Source organism: Anas platyrhynchos, chromosome 3, assembly GCF_047663525.1.
Source record: "Anas platyrhynchos isolate ZD024472 breed Pekin duck chromosome 3, IASCAAS_PekinDuck_T2T, whole genome shotgun sequence".
Taxonomy (NCBI): domain Eukaryota; kingdom Metazoa; phylum Chordata; class Aves; order Anseriformes; family Anatidae; genus Anas; species Anas platyrhynchos.
In genome coordinates this window covers 120,141,241-120,161,533 of record NC_092589.1, presented here as the reverse complement: position 1 = coordinate 120,161,533, position 20,293 = coordinate 120,141,241, and the positions used below count along the sequence as shown (strand labels likewise).

The following is a 20,293-nucleotide window of genomic DNA, read 5'->3' as shown; positions in this document are numbered from 1 at the left end:
ACTCCACACTAAAAAGGGACTGGAGAAAACCATTACTCTCTTCCCATATGTCATGTCAGGAGTCCCTCCCCTGTTGGGAAGGGACGCTTTAGCCCTATTAAAAGCCAGGGTGACAAATTTACCATAAGGGCCACTGCCGCATACCCACTTCCACCAATTAGACTGATGTGGAAATCGTCCGACCCAGTGTGGGTCGAGCAATGACCCCTGTCGAGGCCTCGAATGGGTGCTCTTCTCGAGCTAGTCGACCGTGAACTACAACGAGGTCATATAGAGCCTTCTACTAGCCCATGGAACACTCCAGTTTTTGTAATACCCAAGCGAACCAGTGAAGGATTTCGCCTCCTCCATGACCTGCGTGAAGTAAACAAGATAATTCAACCAATGGGTCCTGTCCAAACGTTGTTGCCTATGAACTCTATGGTACCGGAAGGGCAACCTTGTGCCGTCCTTGATATTAAGGACTGTTTTTTCTCGATACCTCTACATGAAGAAGACAAGGAGTGGTTTGCTTTCTCTGTCATGTTTCCAAACAGCCAACGCCCCAACATATGCTTCCAGTGGAAAGTGCTGCCTCAAGGAATGATCATCTCGCCTACTATCTGCCAGATCACGGTGGATCGGGCGCTGGCGCCAGTTCGGCGCAGTGACCCGACCGCGACTATCATCCAATACATGGACGATATCCTGATTGCTGCACCGTCAGGAAGTCAAGTGGACCAGCTAGTGTCAATAGTCCCAGAAACTCTAAAAACAAACGGGTTTGAAATCGCGAGCGCGAAAATTAGAAAAGGACCATGTGTAAGTTTTTTGGGAGTGAGGATCACAAGTTCTTACATAACCCCCCCCTTCCCCCCCAGATAAAAACCCTTCGGGACATCAAAACGCTCCATGATATGCAACAATTAGTGGGATCCTTACAATGGCTCTGCAATATTGTCCTGATTCCTCCCGAAACCATGGCTCCCCTGTACGATCTTTTAAAAGGAAAAAAACCATGGGAGCAAAAGACTCTGACAACAGAAGCAAGACTCTGACAACAGAAGCAATGAACTCTCTCGATTTTATCGAGCAAAAAGTATCATCAAGCACGCTCGCCAGGTGGAACCCGAATGAACCACTTGATCTGTATGTATACTTCACGGAAAGGGGGGGAGTAGGGGCACTAGCCCAGGGCCCCCCTCAAAAAGTTCAACCAATACAGTGGATAGTCCTAGGAAAACTGTCACGCGCATTCTCTCCAGCAGTCGAGTGCCTTGGTAACCTCATCATGAAAGGCCGAAAACTCGCCCTAAGACACCTAGGTATCGAACCCGCCACGATATATCTACCCTTTTGTAAACAGCTGCTACCGCAATCAGTAGTGATGTCAGAATCTCATCAGTAGTGATGCCACATCCCCAGGCACTCAGAATTACAGAATCACAGAATTTCTAGGTTGGGAGAGACCTCAAGATCATCGAGTCCAACCTCTGACCTAATGCTAACAGTCCCCACTAAACCATATCCCTAAGCTCTACATCTAAATGTCTTTTCACGAATCACAGAATCACAGAATTTCTAGGTTGGAAGAGACCTCAAGATCAAGTCCAACCTCTGACCTAATGCTAACAGTCCCCACTAAACCATATCCCTAAGCTCTACATCTAAGTGTCTTTTGAAGTCTTCCAGGGATGGTGACTCCACCACTTCCCTGGGCGGCCTGTTCCAATGCCTCACAACTCTTTCAGTAAAGAAGTTCTTCCTAACATCTAACCTAAAACTCCCCTGGCGCAACTTAAGCCCATTCCCCCTCGTCCTGTCAGCAGGCACGTGGGAGAACAAACCAACCCCCACCTCACTACAGCCTCCCTTGAGGTACCTATAGAGAGCGATAAGGTCGTCCCTGAGCCTCCTCTTCTCCAGGCTGAACAAGCCCAGCTCCCTCAGCCGCTCCTCGTAGGACTTGTTCTCCAGGCCCCTCACCAGCTTCGTCGCCCTTCTCTGCACCTGCTCAATCACCTCGATGTCCTTCTTGCAGAGAGGGGCCCAAAACTGAACACAGTACTCGAGGTGCGGCCTCACCAGAGCCGAGTACAGGGGGGTGATCACCTCCCTAGTCCTGCTGGCCACACTGTTTCTGATACAAGCCAGGATGCCGTTGGCCTTCTTGGCCACCTGAGCACACTGCTGGCTCATATTCAGCCGACTGTCCACCATCACTCCCAGGTCCTTCTCTGCCTGGCAGCTCTCCAACCACTCATCTCCCAGCCTGTAGCTCTGCTTGGAGTTATTGCGCCCCAGGTGCAGGACCCGGCACTTGGCTTTGTTGAACTTCATGCAGTTGACCTCAGCCCATCGGTGCAGCCTAACCAGATCCTCCTGCAGAGCTTTCCTACCCTCAAGCAGATCGACACACATACCTAACTTGGTGTCATCTGCGAACTTACTGAGGGTGCACTCGATGCCCTCGTCCAGATCATTGATGAAGATATTAAAGAGGATCGGCCCCAGCACCGAGCCCTGGGGGACGCCACTAGTGACTGGCCTCCAACTGGACTTGACTCCATTCACCACGACTCTTTGGGCCCGGCAATCCAGCCAGTTTCTAACCCAACGAAGCGTGCGCCAGTCCAAGCCAAGAGCAGCCAGAAAGTCAAGAGCAGCCAGACCTTTTAAAGACCTCCAGGGATGGATGATTCCCCATAATGCGCAGCTGTTTACCAGCGAGAGGCAGTTGTGTGCACGGGTCGGCTTCTCTCAGCTCGAGCTTCTCTCCAGCTCCACTGCGCCTATTTCCAGCGACTTTCTGTACAAGCATCTCTGAGCAGTTTGCTGAGTCTGGCCCAACCCATCTTCATGAGGCAATCAATGTGCCTGCTCCCGTCCTGGTCTCCATTCTGCCAGCCTGTTCCCTCTCACTTCTTTTTCCTGCTTCTTTATTGATGATGTAACTTCATCATGTTGCCTTTCTTTTTTTTTTTTTTTCTTTTTTTTTCTTTTTCTTCCTCTTTCTTGAGGGCAGGCTCCCCTCTTACAACCTTCTCTCCACAGCAGTTCTTTTCAAAACAACTTTTCATTGGTCAAACAACTTTGAATGTAACAACAACAGCAAAAACCCAGAAACTTGCATGACTAAATGGCTGGAGGACAAGAGACCAGCTGGAGAACAAGAAACCGGAGACTGCATGGAGTCTCCTGAATCACCCTTCTTTGTTCCCTCTAAACTCTTTTATATTCCTGATGGCCTTGTCCTTTTGAGTCTAATGTAATCTCAACCATGGGGCTTTCCAACCCCCATGGCCACATTCCCAAATCTCCCCCTTCTTTATTAATATCAACCATTTTCTCGACACGAATTACCACTCCGTATATAACAAGGCCTCTCTGTGTGATTGCGTGATTGTGCTGTGTGAGTGAGACGCAGCGTCGCTGCAAAGCGAGTGCAGCGTTCCGATCCGCGGTTCCCTATTCTCTGCGAGGGGAGAGGGCGGAGATGAACAAAGTGTGTGACAGACTGAAAAGAAGGGCTGTTTTATTCAAGTTTTGATTGGTGGTGCCTAATATATGGGCCTGGCGGTGTATCTTGTGATCCTATTTTTTTGCTCTTAAATGCTTTGAGTGTGACAAGAAAAAAGGCAGGAGCATTATCTAAGTAACTAACAGTTGAGAAGTGTTGGTGTATTTGCTGTAGTATTTGGTCAGTTTCCCAAGTACTGGGGGGAGGGAAGGGGCTGACTGATTATCAAAGCAGAACTGAGAGAGTCATTTCTTTGGTGGTTCGGGCTTGAGCCCTGGGAATTTGGTACGAAGGGGGAGAGCAAATTTATTTAGGCGTCAATACCTTTTAAACCCCTATATTGACGGATACACAGGAGTGATTCCTTGTTTTGTATGGCTTTACTAATGTAGAAATAGAAATGTTGTTTTTGCAGAGCTACATTGTTTAGAAGGAAGGAATGTGGTACTGAGATATGCTTACAGTGATAAGAAAGCTTAAGCAGGTGACCTTGTAAAATGCAGACAACCAGACTCCTTAGGACAATGAGGTGAAAATCACGGTGTTAAGTCAAGTCAGATAAGTGAAGAAACATTACCACTTCAAACAGTAAAAATGGCAAAAGGAAATTGAAATTTAACAAGCCGGCTACTGAAGGCCATGCATTGTTTGTGAAGCATCAGATAGATTGTGAACCTGGATTACCCACTCAGTGGGGAAACAGGGGAGGGTCCTGTCATCAAAAAGTATATAAACTGTGTTTTGGAACTAGTAGATGCGCTCTCTCCTGCTTGTGGGGTGCCCACCATTGCAATCGCAAATAAATTACTACTTCACTGAGATCCTCACCTGAGCCAAAGTTATTGGCTACGGCGTGTTTCTCACACTAGCAAAGTGCATGAGAAAAACTGGCATTCAGCTTGAAATTCGGTCCTGTTAAAATGTAAATTTTTGTGGAAAAGGTGGTAATGTTTGTCTAAAAGACAGAAGGTTGAGTGCGTCAGCTCTTTTCCTGAAGTTCCATGGATTTATGGTTGAAACAGGGCTCATTAACAATATGAAATAGTAAAGTTTGTATGTGGGAAGAAGAGTTGAATATGAGCCAGCAGTGTGCCCTGGCAGCCAGGAGGGCCAACTGTACCCTGGGGTGCATCAAGCATGACATCGCTAGTTGGTCGAGGGAAGTGATTGTCCTGCTCTACTCTGCACTGGTGTGGCCTCACCTCGAGTACTGTGTGCAGTTCTGGGCACCACAGTGCAAGAAGGACATTAAACTGTTGGAGAGTGTCCAGAGGAGGGCAACGGAGACGGTGAAGAGCCTAGAGGGGAATATGTATGAGGAGCAGCTGAGGGCACTTGGCCTGTTCAGCCTTGCAAGAGGAGGCTGAGGGGGGACCTCATCGTAGAACAGCTTCCTCACTAGGGGGAGTGGAGGAGCAGGCGCCAATCTGTTCTCCTTAATCACCAGTGATAGCACCTGTGGGAATTTTGTCAAGCTGAGGAACTTGGGCTAAATTTAGGCTAAACATCAGGAAGAGGTTTCTTACTGAGAGGGTGGTCGCACACTGGAACAGGCTCCCCAGGGAAGTTGTCACTGCACCAAGCCTGTAGGAATTTAAGAAGCATTTGGACTGTGCGCTTAGTCACATAGTCTAAAATTTTGGGTAGATCTCTGTGGTGCCAGGAGTTGGACTCGATGATCCTTACCTTTACGGGTCCCTTCCAACTCAGGATATTCTATGATTCTCTGATTCTGTGCATAATCCCAAAGTCAGGGCAGCGCACAATTGGTGGCCCTGGCCTCACAGAGCACTTGGCAATCCTTGACAGGCTACTGCGATAACGCACAGCCACGTGCCCAGGGCATGCTGTGCTGATGGCAGTATTTTTTCAATCCAGATGACTTGCAGCCTGATATGATATGTACTATCAAAGGTTAGAGTTCTGCCCTGCTACTTTCATAACAATCCCTGTTTCACATTGGACCAAGCTAACTGTTAAGTTCTAACACATACCCATCCATTGGGATTTATTTCTTTTTCATCATTCTCTGTAAATAAATTAATTGAGAATGTTATTCTTTTTTTCACTGGTCTTCAACTGCAATCCTAATTTGACTATTCAATCTCCCCCTAATTAATTTGTTCCTGCTTCAGGTACATGTAACAATTGCCAGGTGACCCTTTTAGTCTCCCAGTTTAATTCAGTAGACTCAAAAAGTGACACCAACATTCCAGACCTGTCTACCCCTGTTACTCTTAAGCTATTACTAGTCAAATTAAGACCTGGTATCTTATAAGCTAAGGATGATTTGGCTGCCCCAAATTCTATCTGCTAAGAATACAGACTCCTTATTAGGCGCCACCTCCAAATTTATCAGGGGGTCTTGGTGGAACGACTCTTCAGAGAACCTCTGACTGCCCTATTCTGAGTTTTTGATACTCTGCTGGTTACTGGCCTCCAACTAAACCAGCCCGTGGCCTTGCAGCCAGTTTTTGATCCACCTCATGCTGCCCATCCAGCCCAAACGCCGTCTGCTTGTCTATGAGGATCTGAGGGGAGCCAGGGTCAAAGTGCTGTCTGATAAAGTGTTTGCATTTCTTATGCAGTGTGCAATACTCCAGATACACACAATAGGTCGTGATATTGGTTTTTACAGCATTGCACAAATCTGAGTGCCAAGTTGGTTTTCCACAAAGCTGGCCCGACTCTGGACTTGCCCTGTTGATTTTTATAAAATTCTACACAGTAGAATTTTAAACTTATAAACTCCATTTACCCAGGGAGTTTGTTGAGTCTACTTCTGTGGTGGTTTTACTTGGGTGGGCGGCCGAGCTCCACCACAGCCACTCTCTCACTCCCCCTCCTCAAAGGGGAGCAGGGAGAAAATACAATGAAAAGGGCTCAAAGGTTGAGATAAGGACAAGGATATCACACAGTACTTATTGTGATGGGCAAAACAGACTCGGCATAGGGAGATAGTAAGATTTATTGCTAATTACTAACAAGCTAGAGAAGTGAGAAACAAAGGAGAGAACTCAAAAACACCTTCCCCCCATCCACCCTCTTCCACCTCTTTCCCCCAAGCAGCGCAGGGGAATGGAGGAATGGGAGTTGTGGTCAGTCTATGGCACTATAGTCCCCTCCACGGGCTGCAGCGTGGAACCCTGCTCCACCGTGGTACTCCATGGGCTGCAAGGGGACATCCTGCTTCACCATGGTCCTCACCACAGGCTGCAGGGGACTTCTGCTCCAGCGCCTGGAGCACCTCTCCCTCTCCTGCTTCACTGACCTTGGCGTGTTCAGGGGAAGGGTCTTCACCTGGGCTAGGGTCATCCCAAGCTGTGGGTGTGTTTTTGAGCATTACAATGACATTACAATGAGCAAAGCATACCTTCACACAATACCATTCCTCTCCTTTGGCCAACTCGGCCCTATTCCCCTTGGCATGTCAATTACCACATCCATACTTCCTTGTATTTCATAACATATAAAGTCACACAGTAATAAAAAAAAGGGGGGAGAATAAAATAGGAAATAAAAAAGGAAAAATAAGAAAGGGAGAAGAGGGGAAGGAGAGGGGGGCTCTCATTATGAACACTTCTGTCCTCTCAAACAATCACTATATGCATTGAGGCCCTGCATCCTGGGATTTAGCTGAACGTCATTCATTGATGGGAAGTGGACAGGAATTTCTTTTTTCTCTCTCCGTGCTTCCGTGCAGCCTTCACTTGTGTTTATTTTTTCTGCTCGTTTTGTTTTTTCCTTCTTTTCTTTTTCCTCTTCCTTTCCCCATTAATTAAATTAGATTAAATTAAATTAGGTTAAATTAGACTAAATTAGATTAAATTAAATTCACTATGTCAGCCCATGAGTTTTTTGGGTTTTGTTTTCTTTTAAACATACTTTCTTCTCCCCATCTTCTTCAAAGGAGGGGGAGTGAGAGCACATTGTGGTGGAGTTCAGATGCCCAGCAAAGTAAAACCACCATACCCCCCCGGCTGGGGCTTGGGATGCAGATGCCCCAGCAGCCTGGCTCAGCCCCAGCACAACCAGCAGCTGCCAAATTTCACTTTCAGGTGCTGTATCATCTAATGGCCTGACTTCCAAGAAAGAAGAAAGCCTCTCCCTGCTGTGTAAACAGGAAGCTTCAACCAGTGCAGAGGCTTGGGGCTCTGTAAGGGGTGGGGTAAGAGCTGGACTTTGGCAGTGCAAGAGCTGGGCTGAGGCAGTGCAGCAGCTGGGCTGAGAGGCTGCCGGAGCTGGGCTGAGGCGGTGCAGAAGCTGCAGAGCACCAGGGAGGGCAGGTAGGTCCCCGCTGACTTGCGCTGGGCAGGGCAGGGGCCACACAGGGAGCCCCCTTTTCCCCCTGGGCCTCTGGTGCCCAACCACCCTCTCGGTGAAGAACCTTTTCCTGATATCCAGCCTGACCCTCCCCTGTCCCAGCTCCATGCCGTTCCCTCGGGTCCTATTGCTGGTCACCAGAGAGCAGCAGCTGCCCCTCCGCTCCCCTCGTGAGGAAGTTGGAGGCCACTATGAGGTCTTCCCCCAGTCTCCTCTTCTCCAGGCTGAACAATCCAAGTGACTTCAGCTGCTCCTCAGCTCTATGTGACCAAAACAGGGGGCCCAGCAGAGACGGATTCCCTTCCCGAGTGGAAATGCGGGCTTGTGGCCAATAACACAACCTGGTGTGTGATCGACCGGGGCTTTCAGCTGATCCCAGTGTGGGACATAATCCTGTCCAACCACAGCAGCGATTTTGAAGCCTCCCATCAAATGGGCAGCAGCCTCAGGATTGTCTATGAAGCGCTAATGGACCACAGCACCAGTGTGATCTTTGGAGAGGAACTGGCCAGTGTCGTAGAAGAGGCCAGAGCTTTCCTGGAGCAAGTGAAGACCTGGGAGGGGACAGTGGATGAAAAGAAACTGCTCATGTTGCTAGATTTTCAACAGGGTCTGAATAACAGAACAAAGAATCACAGTGTCTGGATCAACATATGTCTGTCAGACAAAGCATTGCAGGAGTTCCTGGTGAACACTGTTTCTTTTTGCCAGAAGTCTTCTCCGGAAAACACCACCTACATCAAATCTCTGCTGCAGCGCCTGCTGGATCCTCACATCTACTCTGTCAAGGACTTCCCCAGGGCTTCCTTCATTATGCAATGGGTCTTCCACAAGGATCAAACACTTCCCCAAACTCCCAGTATTTCCAGTCTTGATGATCTCAGTACGACACTGCTGCAAATGAAGGAGTACATCATGGAAGTCACCTACGCACCGGCAACTTCTGTATCTGCCATTCATGACGCAAAGATCAACGCCACCTTCACTATAAGCCAGTCTGTTTCTTCCTTGCTCCAGTCTCTGCAGCAAAGGGCACAGGAAGACATAGAACTCTTAGTGCTCTTAGTTACAACCAGCACGGGATACCAAGTAGAAAGCAGCACTTTTCAGTGCCTCCTTGGGTGTCGAGAAATTAATTTCATGATACAGGAAATGCGCATTGCACATAACGACTATCAGAGCCTGAAGGAACAGGATGTTTGCAGAGCTCAGGCCTTCCTGCTGCTGACGGGGCTCACCATAACATCCGAAAACAAGAAGGTCACCCCTGAGCAGAAGCATGACCAATTAGTTTTCATGAAAGAAAAGATGAAAAACACATGGTCCACAGAGATGAAAGCTCTCCTTGAAAAGCACAATGCATTCAAAGACTGGGAGATGCTGGAAAGAGATTTGCAATCCTTCATCGATGGGCAACTGGAGGACACATCTGGCAACCTGAACAAAGACAGAATAACCAGACACCTGGAAGATGCTTTTCAAGGCATGCAGCCTCCCAGTCAGTGCAAACCCAAATCAGACAGCAGCAAATCCAAAGCAAGTCAAGCCACTGCAAGCCCAGAGCTCCTCAACTTACTTAAGCGCCTCGGGCTGGAAAGGTACTATCCAAGAAAAATGGGCACAGAAGATTTCCACATAATACACCAGACATCTGTACACAACAGCCAGCCCAGCAAGGACAGCGAGCTACCATTTTACTTCCTGCAAAGGCTCCTGACCGTGGATTATCGGGTGAGGTACCTGACTTGCAAGGAGACGAGTAAGCCAGGAGTTGTTCCCACACCAAACACCTCAGCAGAGGAGCACGAGCCCTCTGATTCCTTTGATGACTTTCTCAGTGACTTGGACAAAGGAGCCCCTGAATCTGCAAGCAGGGAGAGTCATGTGCACCCCATGGACCTCCAGATGGCAATTTTTCATTGTGCTGATGATTTCATGAGACAGTACCTTTCATCCAAGCTCGCTTTCTGCCAGTTTGCACTACCCCTCCTGGTACCAAACCCGGGCACTTCACAGATAGAGTTCCCTCTCTGGTCCCTCAGCCAAATCAAGAAGAGCTGGAAAGGGATGGTGAGATCGGGAGAGGAGACGAGGATTAGCAGTCACAAAAACAAACTCATTTATCAGGCAGAGATGCCCATCGTGTCCTTCCTCCGCATCGGCAGCTCTCCTTCCTCTTCCAAGTCTCAGCTCCTGAATGCCCTGCTGAGCAGGAGGAAACACGACACTTTTTTCCACCGCCATTGCGAAGGCAGCACCAAAGACTGCTTCCTGATGAAAGGTGTTGTGGAGATCTCCTGGTACCTTCCCCGTGGTAGCGACGACGACAGCTTTAACGGCCCTGTTGCTTTCTGTAACCTGCACGGAGATGCGAGAGATTATGAACCCCAGCTGCAGTTTTTACAGGAGATCTCTGCCGTGAACGTGGTTCTTGTTTCTGAGTTGGATCAGAGCAATGAGAAAGGCAGGAAAATTTTACATGATCTGTGGCAGTCTCAGAGGCCTTTGGTTTGCCTTTTCACTGAGAAAGAGAGCATTGCAGCTGGCCGATCTGGCCAAAACGTAAGAATAGGGATCAAGAACAGAAATGAAGCAGAATTAGTGGCTGAGCTGACAAAAACCATCCGAGACCTAGTGGAAGGGTCGAGCATGCTTGTTAGCCTCAATGCATGCCTGAGCACAGCTCGCCAGCGCAGCTTCTTAGTCGATGAAGATGCAGAAGCGTGTGTGACAGCCAAAAGAACGGCAATCAAGCTGGTGAATCTGTTGAAGAAGGAGAAGTTGTCTGAGATCAAATCACAGCTACTGCCTCTTCAGGGAAAACTGTGGTACCTGTGGTGTAAAAAGGACAAAGAACTCACTCGCTTGCAGGAAAAGGGGAACAAGAGCATAGAGCATCATCGGAGCCAAATTGAATTGGAGAAGTCTGCAATACGACAAGAGCAACTAAGGAAAGCGTTTCCCCTCAATCAGCTGATGAAAACAGTCCTTTACTTTTTCCAGTCACAGCCAGACAATACCAAGAAATTCTTTCTGCAGTGGATGAAGATCTTCATGGAGGACATCTCCTCTGATCACCTTAATGATCTGAACAGAGAGTATCATCAGTTATGGTCTCAAATCCTGGCATTAAAGAAAAACAATGAAAATAACAACCTGAAAACTCAATTGATGAAGAAATTAGATGCCCTTTCTGATGAAATCAATGATTCATCCATTGGCCTTGAGCATATTTTGAGAGAGGTGGGGCAGATTTATGAGGCACTGGAATCAACAAACTCCAAAGAAAAATGGTATGTCAAACTACCTGAAATTGCTGCTGATCTGATGGTTTTAGGGTATCCCATTGAGCTGATGGATGGTGATGCTTCTTATGTACCACTGCAATGGATTGGAGCCGTCTTTGACAGGTTAATTGAGAAGCTAGGGGACAAGCGAGTTTTTGTGCTTTCCGTGCTTGGCATCCAGAGCACAGGGAAGTCAACCCTGCTGAATGCCATGTTTGGTCTACAGTTTAACGTCAGCGCAGGAAGGTGCACCCGGGGAGCGTTTATGCAGCTCATTCAAGTGGACGAGAAGCTCCAACAGGATTTGAACTTTGATTACATGCTCGTTATTGACACAGAAGGACTTCGTGCCATAGAGATGGCCAATAAGCAGTCACTTAACCACGACAATGAGCTGGCCACCTTTGTCACTGGCATCAGCAACATGACTCTGATCAACATCTTTGGAGAAAATCTTTCGGAAATGCAAGACATCCTTCAGATTGCATTGCATGCTTTCCTGAGGATGAAGCAAGTTAATATTTCCCTACGCTTCCTCTTTGTGCATCACGTGGGTGAAATAACTGCAAAGGAACAGAACATGGAAGGACAAAGACGTCTGCAGGAAAAGCTGGATGAAATGACCGTGATTGCGGCCCAGCAGGAATTCTGTGACATCACCTGCTTCAGCGATGTCATCTGCTTTGACGTGAACACCCACATTCATTACTTTGCTCACCTGTGGGAAGGAAACCCACCGATGGCACCGCCCAACCCCACCTACAGCCAGAACGTCCAGGAATTAAAGAGCAAAATTCTCCAAGCTGCCAAGAAGGAATCGCACAGCAGCGTTTTGAGGCTCTCCAGCTTGAAAGTTCATATTAGTGACCTGTGGAATGCCCTGCTGAATGAAAACTTTGTTTTCAGCTTCAAGAATTCAGTGGAGATTGCTGCCTACAAGAAACTGGAAACTGCATTTAGTCAGTGGACCTGGCAGCTGAGAAGTCACATCTTAGACTTGCAAATGAAACTGGAAAACAAGGTGCGGAATGGGAAGTTGGGCAAGGTCAGCACAAAACACCTTGAAAAACTGGTGCAAAAGAGAAGTGATGCCATCACCAAGAACATGGAAATATTCTTCAGTGAAGACAGAGACCGTGAAATACTGATCCAGTGGAAAAGCAGCACAGAACTGAAGCTGAAAGAACTGAGAGAGTCCCTTCTTGTTGAAACGCGAAGGAAGTGTGAGAAACTTACAGAACTAAAGAAGAGCCAGAGTAAACTGGATGAGAGGAAGTCTGAATATGAAAACGAGCTCCTGAGAAAGAGCAGAGAGTTGGCCCTGTCTCTAAAAGGCCAGAAATTAAGTGAAAGTGAATTGAGAAACCGCTTCAATTCTATCTGGAAGCAGTGGGTTACTGAAGTGTCCTCTGCTGCTCCCCCTCAGGAAGAGGTGGACATCGATGTGGACATAGAAAATGTCCTTCTAGATCACTTTAAGGAGCCTAATGTAGTAAAACAAATATTGAATTTATACCAAAATAACATATTTTCTCTTGACATAGAGAAACATGTGTCTAAGAAAAAAGGCTTCCGCATCTTTTCTAAGAGTTTGGACGATGCCGATGTGAACAACATGCACCACATTACAGAGAGCATCATAATGCGTGTGAAGGCAAACATTGAGAAGAAGGAAAAGGACAAAATGGATTACAGTCGAACTTTTATTCATGAAATACTAAAAGAAGTGGGGAAAGGTATGAACTCTGTTCCTAACACTGCAAATTACAATTTTAATAAAGATTACAGAATAGATTTATCACTGTACCTGTGCAGAATGGCAGCAGAATTGTTTAAAGACATGCACACAGCATTCAGGAAAGCAAATGATCCAGTCGTCTACCTGGAGAGCAAGAGAGAAGACTTCTTTAAATGTTTCCAGATTTCCTGCCAAGGAGACTCTTGTATCACAACATTTACTGATTTCCTGTGCAGCAAGATTGCCCCAGCTCTTCAACACGCCATCTATGAGAAGACAGCTCTTGACATAGCTCGAGACGTGAAGGATAAAATACCAGATTTTGGAGGCAATAGATCCACTCTGGAATATTACATGCTGAAATACCTAGCAGAAGAAGAAAAATTTGAAAATTTCATGTATTATCTTAATGCCCCAGGAGACTTTTTAAATAATTACATTAAGACAAAAGTTGAGACGTACTGTTTAGATAAGAACAGAAGGCTAGAGATGTTTTTAAGAGAATCCCTCTCCTGTTACTATGAAAGCATAAAGTCAGCTGTTTTTGCATCAACCAGGGTTGTCAAAGACAGAAAAGACAGAAAGGATCAAATCTCTCTTTGGCTGGATGAATTCTGCAGAGCACTTGGAGATGTGCTAAGCTTGCCCAGGAGCGACCTGAAGGGCATTGAACATCAGGAGATAACAGACGTAGAGTTCCTGAATAATGCCATGACAGAAGCACTGTCTCCCATTATGTATGATCTCAGGAAAGAGTTTGAAGAAGCTCGTATGAGCTCCTTTGAAAGGCAGCCTCACACAATAGTGGCTGAGCAGTTTGCAGGGTGCCAGGAGCAGTGTCCATTTTGTGGGGCTGTTTGCACTAACACTATGCCAAACCATGACGGAGACCACCGGGTTGTCTTCCATCGTCCGCAAGTTTTGAGAGGATTAATATGGTATGAAATCAGAGGATCTAAATGTCATAAAACAGACAACCTAATCACTGATATTTGTTCTAGCCTTGTTTCAAGTGACTGCACATTTGTGGTTGGTGAAGACACATGGATCCCCTACAAGAAATACCGGGATGCAGGACATCCCTATTCCACTTGGAGCATTCCTCCTGATCCATCCATGCAAGCATACTGGAAATGGTTTGTGTCTTCGTTCAGGACACAGCTAGAACAATGCTACAATGGGAAATTTCATGGCAGAGGAGAAATCCCTGCTTCATGGCACACAGTTACAAAGCAGAATGCACTCGCTGAACTGGAGAAATGTTAGGCTAAATTGGTATGAAGGAAAAACTGCAAGTGCTTTGCATTTTAGAAGAACATAATACGAGGATAACCACAAAATCTTGTTGTAATGATTATGATTTAACCATGTCAATAAAACTAAATGTAATTACTGCAACGTTGGGTGAACTAAGGACTGCTTCTCATGCCGCTGCTCAGCTACTCCCTTGCAGTGTGATAAAGTCAAAGTCCTCTCCCTTTCTTGCCATAAATATTTACCTCAGCTTTGTCTTAAAGCAAACTAGAAAAATATTCCTGCAGGAAGCAGTCATACCGCCAAGATCAAGACCAAGTGCCAGATGAAGAGCAAAGGCAGCATTAGCAAGTACCAGTTTTATCAACTGCTATGGGAAAAGAAATGACTCTGGCAAAAGAACAGTTTCCCTGCAGCAATACTTGTCACACTTGCAGAAAGTACAGCGGGGTCTGTGAGCAGGTGAACATTTGTGGTGAACTTGGCTATTTTGTTTTTTGGGGTTATTGTTTGAATTCATAAACTCAGTACTCAGGTTCTGTTCTTTTTCTGATGCCATTAAAGCAATTAACGCAGCAGCCTATGCAGATTTAGACAGTGACTTTTAACTGTGTGGTTATTAGGTATAAGTCCTAGGTTAAGATGTGCCCCCACTTCCATGAGCCATTCCTACTCATGAGCTTGGGACTGGCAAACTTCCCTGCAGCTCCTAACCACCCCAACTGCTTTTGCCAAGCACTTCTGTGTTGGGTAAAAGCCCTTTATAACCAATATGGAGAATTAGACAGCTTTGCAGCTTCCTCAGCAGCTGTCAGCAGTGCGTGAGCTTAGCGTCTGTGCTGTCAAGACGGGCAGGTGGCAACTGAACAAAAAGGGTCTGGAGAACATGGAAGTGGCTCTGCCTGCACTAGTGCAGTGGGAGGGGGTGTTTACTGTGCACTTTTCCGGCAATCCTGCTGCTAACCCATTGACCAGTGTCTCCTGAAGAGCTGTCAAGAGTGGTGATTCATTATAATGCTTTGTAGTCTTTGCTAGTAAACTGTTTGAGTAGGACTGGACTGGTCACTGCATGCTTCATTTCAAGGTGAGCCACAATTCTCCTAGAATCATAAAATCAGAATGGTTTGTGTTGGAAAGGACTTTGAAGATCATCTAGTTCCAATCCCCTTGCTATGGGCAGGGCCACCTCCCTCTAGTCCAGGTTGCTCAAAGCCCCATCCAGCCTGGCCTTGAACACCTCCAGGGATGGGGCATCCACAGCATCTCTAGGAAACCTGTGCCAGTGCCTCATTGCTGTCATATTAAAGATATTCTTCCTTGTTTCTAATCTAAATCTCCCCTCTTTTATTTTAAAGCCATTCCCCCTTGTCCTATTGTTACACGTCCTGATAAAGAGTCTCTCGTGGTTTAACCCGGCCGGCAGCTAAACACCACGCAGCCGTTCACTCACCCTCCCCCCTCCCTCTCTGGGACGGGGGAGAGAAATGGAAAGTGAAGCCCGTGAGTTGAGATAAAGACAGTTTAATAAGACAGGAAAATAATAATAACAAAATAATAATAACAATAATAACAATAATAATACAATGGTGATAATAGGGAAATAATAATAATATGTACAAACAAGTGATGCACAATGCAATTGCTCACCACTCGCTGACCGATGCCCAGCCTAACCCCGAGCAGTCCGGCCCCCTCCCCCCGGCTAGCCACCCCTATATATTGTTTAGCATGACGTCAGATGGTATGGAATACCCCTTTGGCTAGTTTGGGTCACCTGTCCTGGGTCTGTCCCCTCCCAGCTCTTACTGCACCCCCAGCCTGCCCGTTGGCAGGACAGAGCAAAAGGCTGGGATGTCCTTGGCTTAGTATAAGCACTGCTCTGCAACAATTAAAGCATCGGGGTGTTATCAGCACTCTTCTCATCCTAAGCCAAAACACAGCATTCCACCAGCTACTAGGAAGAAAATTAATTCTGTGCTAACTGAAACCAGGACATCTATCCACCCCTTATTCCATACCATTTATGTCATGCTCAGGTTACACTCTTTTCCATACATTCTAATTAGTCACCTATAGTAATCATGGTAGTGATAACATACAGTATAATATACTAATTAACATGGTACAATTCAGTTCATGGGCTATTCTCACCCAGTATTAAATCTCCTTGAGGTACACACCGGACCTCTCCGTTCTTTTGCATCACCCACCAAGTGTATCCAGGTCCCTGAGCGAAAACAATTCCACGAATAGGTTTGCCTTTTCCTGAGGCAGGAGTAGCCCAGACTGTTTTACCCAGCATATTTTTTACATGCACTACAGGAACTTTATCCCCATCTACAGTACGTAACAGGTTTGATTGGGCAGGTCCAGCTCGGTTGGTAGATCCCCTAGTATTGACTAACCAGGTGGCCTTTGCCAAATGCGTATCCCAGTTTTTGAACGTCCCAGCGCCCATTGCTTTCAAGGTAGTCTTTAACAGGCCATTGTATCGTTCAACGTTCCAGGACAAGTCCCACCCCAGCTTTCCTGTAGAATCCTAGAATCATGAAGGTTGGAAAAGCCCTCCAAGATCATCTGGTCCAACCATCACCCCATCACCAATGTCACCCACCAAACCGTGTCCCCAAGCACCACGTCCAACCTCTCCTTGAACACCCCCAGGGACGGTGATGCCACTGCCTCCCTGGGAAACCCATCCCAATGCCTGACTGCTCTTGCTGAGCAGAAATGTCTCCTCATTTCCAGCCTTCTTATCGATGGGTGTCACATTTGCAAGTCTCCAGTCATCTGCAACATTTCCAGTTGACCAGGAACGCTGATAGATGATTGAAAGTGGCTCAGCAATCACATCTGCTAGCTCCCTCAGCACCCTCGGGTGGATCCCATCTGGCCCCATGGACTTGTGACAGTCCAGGTAGAGCAGCAGGTCTCTTACTGTTTCCACCTGATCTGTGGGGGGGTTATTCTGCTCCCCGTTCCAGATTTCCAGGTTGGGAGCCTGAGACCCTGAGGCTGAGACCTGAGGATAACTGGTCTGACTGCTGAAGACAGATGTAAAGAAGGCATTGAGAATCTCAGCCTTTTCCTTATCCTCCGTAGTCATGTTCCAGTAAAAGATGGAGACTCTCCTTGGTCCTTCTCTTTCTGTTAATATAGTTGTGAAAATGTTTTTTATTGTCTTTCACCACAGCTGCCAGATTGAGTTCATGCTGGCCTTTAGCCTTTCAGATTTTCTCTCTGCATATGCTAGCAAACTCCTTGTACTCTCCCTGAGTTCTCTGCTCCTTCTTCAACAGAAGGCTAACGCTTTTTCCCTCAAAGACTTAGCAAAAGTTCCCTGTTCATCCATGTCAGTCTTCCTCCCCAACAGCTCTTCTTAAGGCCCATGGGGACAGCCTGCTCCTGCAAGTTGAAGTCCCCTACAAGAGCAAGCACTGACGATTGCATGACTTCTGCCAGCTACTTGTAGAATGCCTCTTAGAATCATGGAATCATAGAATGGCGTGGGTTGGAAGGGAGCTTAAAGACCATCTAGTTGCAACCCCCCTGCCATAGGCAGGGATGCCACCCACTAGATCAGGAATGCCAGGGCCTCATCCAGACTGACCCTGAACACCTCCAGGGATGGGGCATCCACAGCCTCTCTGGGCAACCAGTGCCAGTGCTTCTCCACCCTCTGTGTTAAGAATTTCTTCCTAACATCCAATCTATATCTTCCCTCTTTCAGTTTAAAACCATCCCCCATTGTCCTATCATTATCTACCCAAGTAAAAAGTCCCTCTTCACCCTATTTATAAGAACTCTTGAAGTATTGAAAGGCTGTGATGAAGTCCCCCCAGAGCATTCACTTCACCAGGCTGAACATCCCCAGCTCTCTCAGCCTTTCTTCCTAGGAGAGGTGCTCCAGCCCTCTGATCATCTCTGTGTCCCTCCTTTGGACCCACTCTAACAGCCCCATATCTTTCTTGTGCTGGGGGCCCAGGACCTGGACGCAGCACTCCAAGGGGGGCCTCTCAAGGGCAGAATAGAGGGGGACAATCACCTCCCTCCACCAGCTACCCATGCCTCTGCTGGTGCAGCCCAGGATGCAGTTGGCCTTCTGGGTTGCAAGTACAAACTGACAGATCATGTTGAGCTTCTCATCCACCAAAACCCTCAAATCCTTCTGCGCAGGGCTGCTCTCAATGAGTTCTTCTGCCAGCCCGTACTCATGTCCGGGATTGCCCCGTCCCAGGTGCAGCACCCTGCACTTGGACTTGTTGAACCTCATTCGGTTCACGGGGGAACACTGCTCAAACTTATCCAGGTCTCTTTGGATAGCATCTTGACATCAGGAGGGGGTTCTTCACAGAGAGAGTGGTTGCACACTGGAACAGGCTCCCCAGGGAAGTGGTCACTGCACCGAGCCTGACTGAATTTAAGAAGAGATTGGACTGTGCACTTAGTCACATGGTCTGAACTTGGGTAGACCTGTGCGGTGTCAAGAGTTGGACTTGATGATCCTTAAGGGTCCCTTCCAACTCAGGATATTCTATGATTCTATGATTCTATGATCCCTTCCTTCTGTCGCTCCCCTTCTCTGGTCATCCCTTTTCCAAGCTGTCAACTGACCAAGGCCTTCCCTGAGGTGTACACTCACCAGGATCACAACTAACAGTTGGCCTCTGCCTGTCATTATTTATAAATCTTAGGTTTCCAAATAATTATGAATATGAAGAATAAGATGCATGCTTCTACAAGAATAAAAACCCCTTGTGGGCACTCCAATCCTGTATAAGCCAGTCCTTTCTCCCAGTCGCAAGTCACATTCAGTAGTTACCTCTGAAAATAAAAAGTTGATTTACAATTATAGTTTGCAATTATACAAGTTTAGTCTCTAAAACCAGTTTTGACAGGTGTGTCTTTAATGTCTGATTCATTTGTTCCACTTTCCCAGAGGAGGAAGGATGCCATGGGGTATGAAACTAACATTTTATTCCTGAAGTTCTCATTAATCTTTCTAAAACATACATGTATGAAGGAAAATGACTCCCTTGATCTGAGTTGATATTTTCAACAATCCCAAATCTAGGGATTATTTGTTCTGGAATTACCTTTGTCAACTGAATATTAGCTGTCACTGATATTGAAGGAAAAGCTTCTACCCATCCTGACAAATGGTCAGTTAAGCTAGCAACTTAAATCTGCCTACTTTACGTTATTCAGTAAAAACTACCTGGCAGCTCTGAATAGGTCAAAGTCCTGGCTCCCATCCACCCAGAGGCTGTTTCCACACAGCCTTCTTATTCACCCGTTGGTGTGTTATGAAACTGTTACACACCTGCTTAGCTATGGTAAACATTCCTACACTCACATATTTTCTCAGTACAGCATCACACATTGCCTGGACTCCCCAGTGGCCTCCTTGATGTAAAACAGATAAAATTTCCCCCATTATTTGTTTATTTACCGTTTCTCTACCATCAGGGAGAGTCCACTGTCCTGACTTCTTTGCTCCTAACTCCTTGAAGGTTTCTATCTCTTTTTCATCGAATATTTGCTTTTCAGGTGAAGGCTTTATTTCAGGTACAAGAAACAGCTTCATTTCTACTCCTAATTGCAAGGACAATTCTTCAGCCTTTTCATCTGCAATTCTGTTTCCCCATTCGACTAGGGAGTTTCCTTTTGATGTCCTCTCACATGCACCATAGCAATCTCTTTTTCAGATTTTCCAGAATCTGTCTAATTGATTCTTCATGGACCAATTCTTTTCCCTTACTGTTTACTGAACCCCTTTCTTCCCAAATTATTTCCAAATGTATTTATCACTCCATATGTATATCAAGAATCTGTCTATATAGTTCCCTGTTTCCCTTGTAACAACTTAAATGTCCAGCATACAGCTAAATAAAAACATCATACGATGGGTGAGCAATTGGCTAACGGGCAGGGCCCAAAGGGTTATGGTGAATGGGGCTGCGTCAGGCTGGCGGGCGGTCACCAGTGGGGTCCCTCAAGGCTCCATTTTAGGGCCGGTACTTTTCAATATTTTTATAAACGATCTGGTTGTAGGAATAGAAGGCATTTTGAGCAAGTTTGCTGATGACACCAAACTTGGAGGAGTTGTGGACTCGAATGAGGGTGGAAAGGCCTTGCAGAGGGATCTGGATAGGTTGGAGAGCTGGGCGATTGCCAACCGCATGAAGTTCA

General features: G+C 46.6%; 1 protein-coding gene across 1 annotated transcript; it reads left to right on the top strand.

Annotated features, from left to right (window-relative positions):
- Positions 1 to 222: 222 nt before the first annotated feature.
- LOC140002051 (interferon-induced very large GTPase 1-like) lies at positions 223 to 15,308 on the top strand. The gene is made up of 2 exons (XM_072035143.1): positions 223 to 775; positions 8,061 to 15,308. The coding sequence occupies exons 1-2, from the start codon at positions 223 to 225 to the stop codon at positions 14,111 to 14,113; spliced, it is 6,606 nt and encodes a 2,201-aa protein (XP_071891244.1). The 3' UTR covers positions 14,114 to 15,308.
- The last annotated feature ends 4,985 nt before the right edge of the window (positions 15,309 to 20,293 follow it).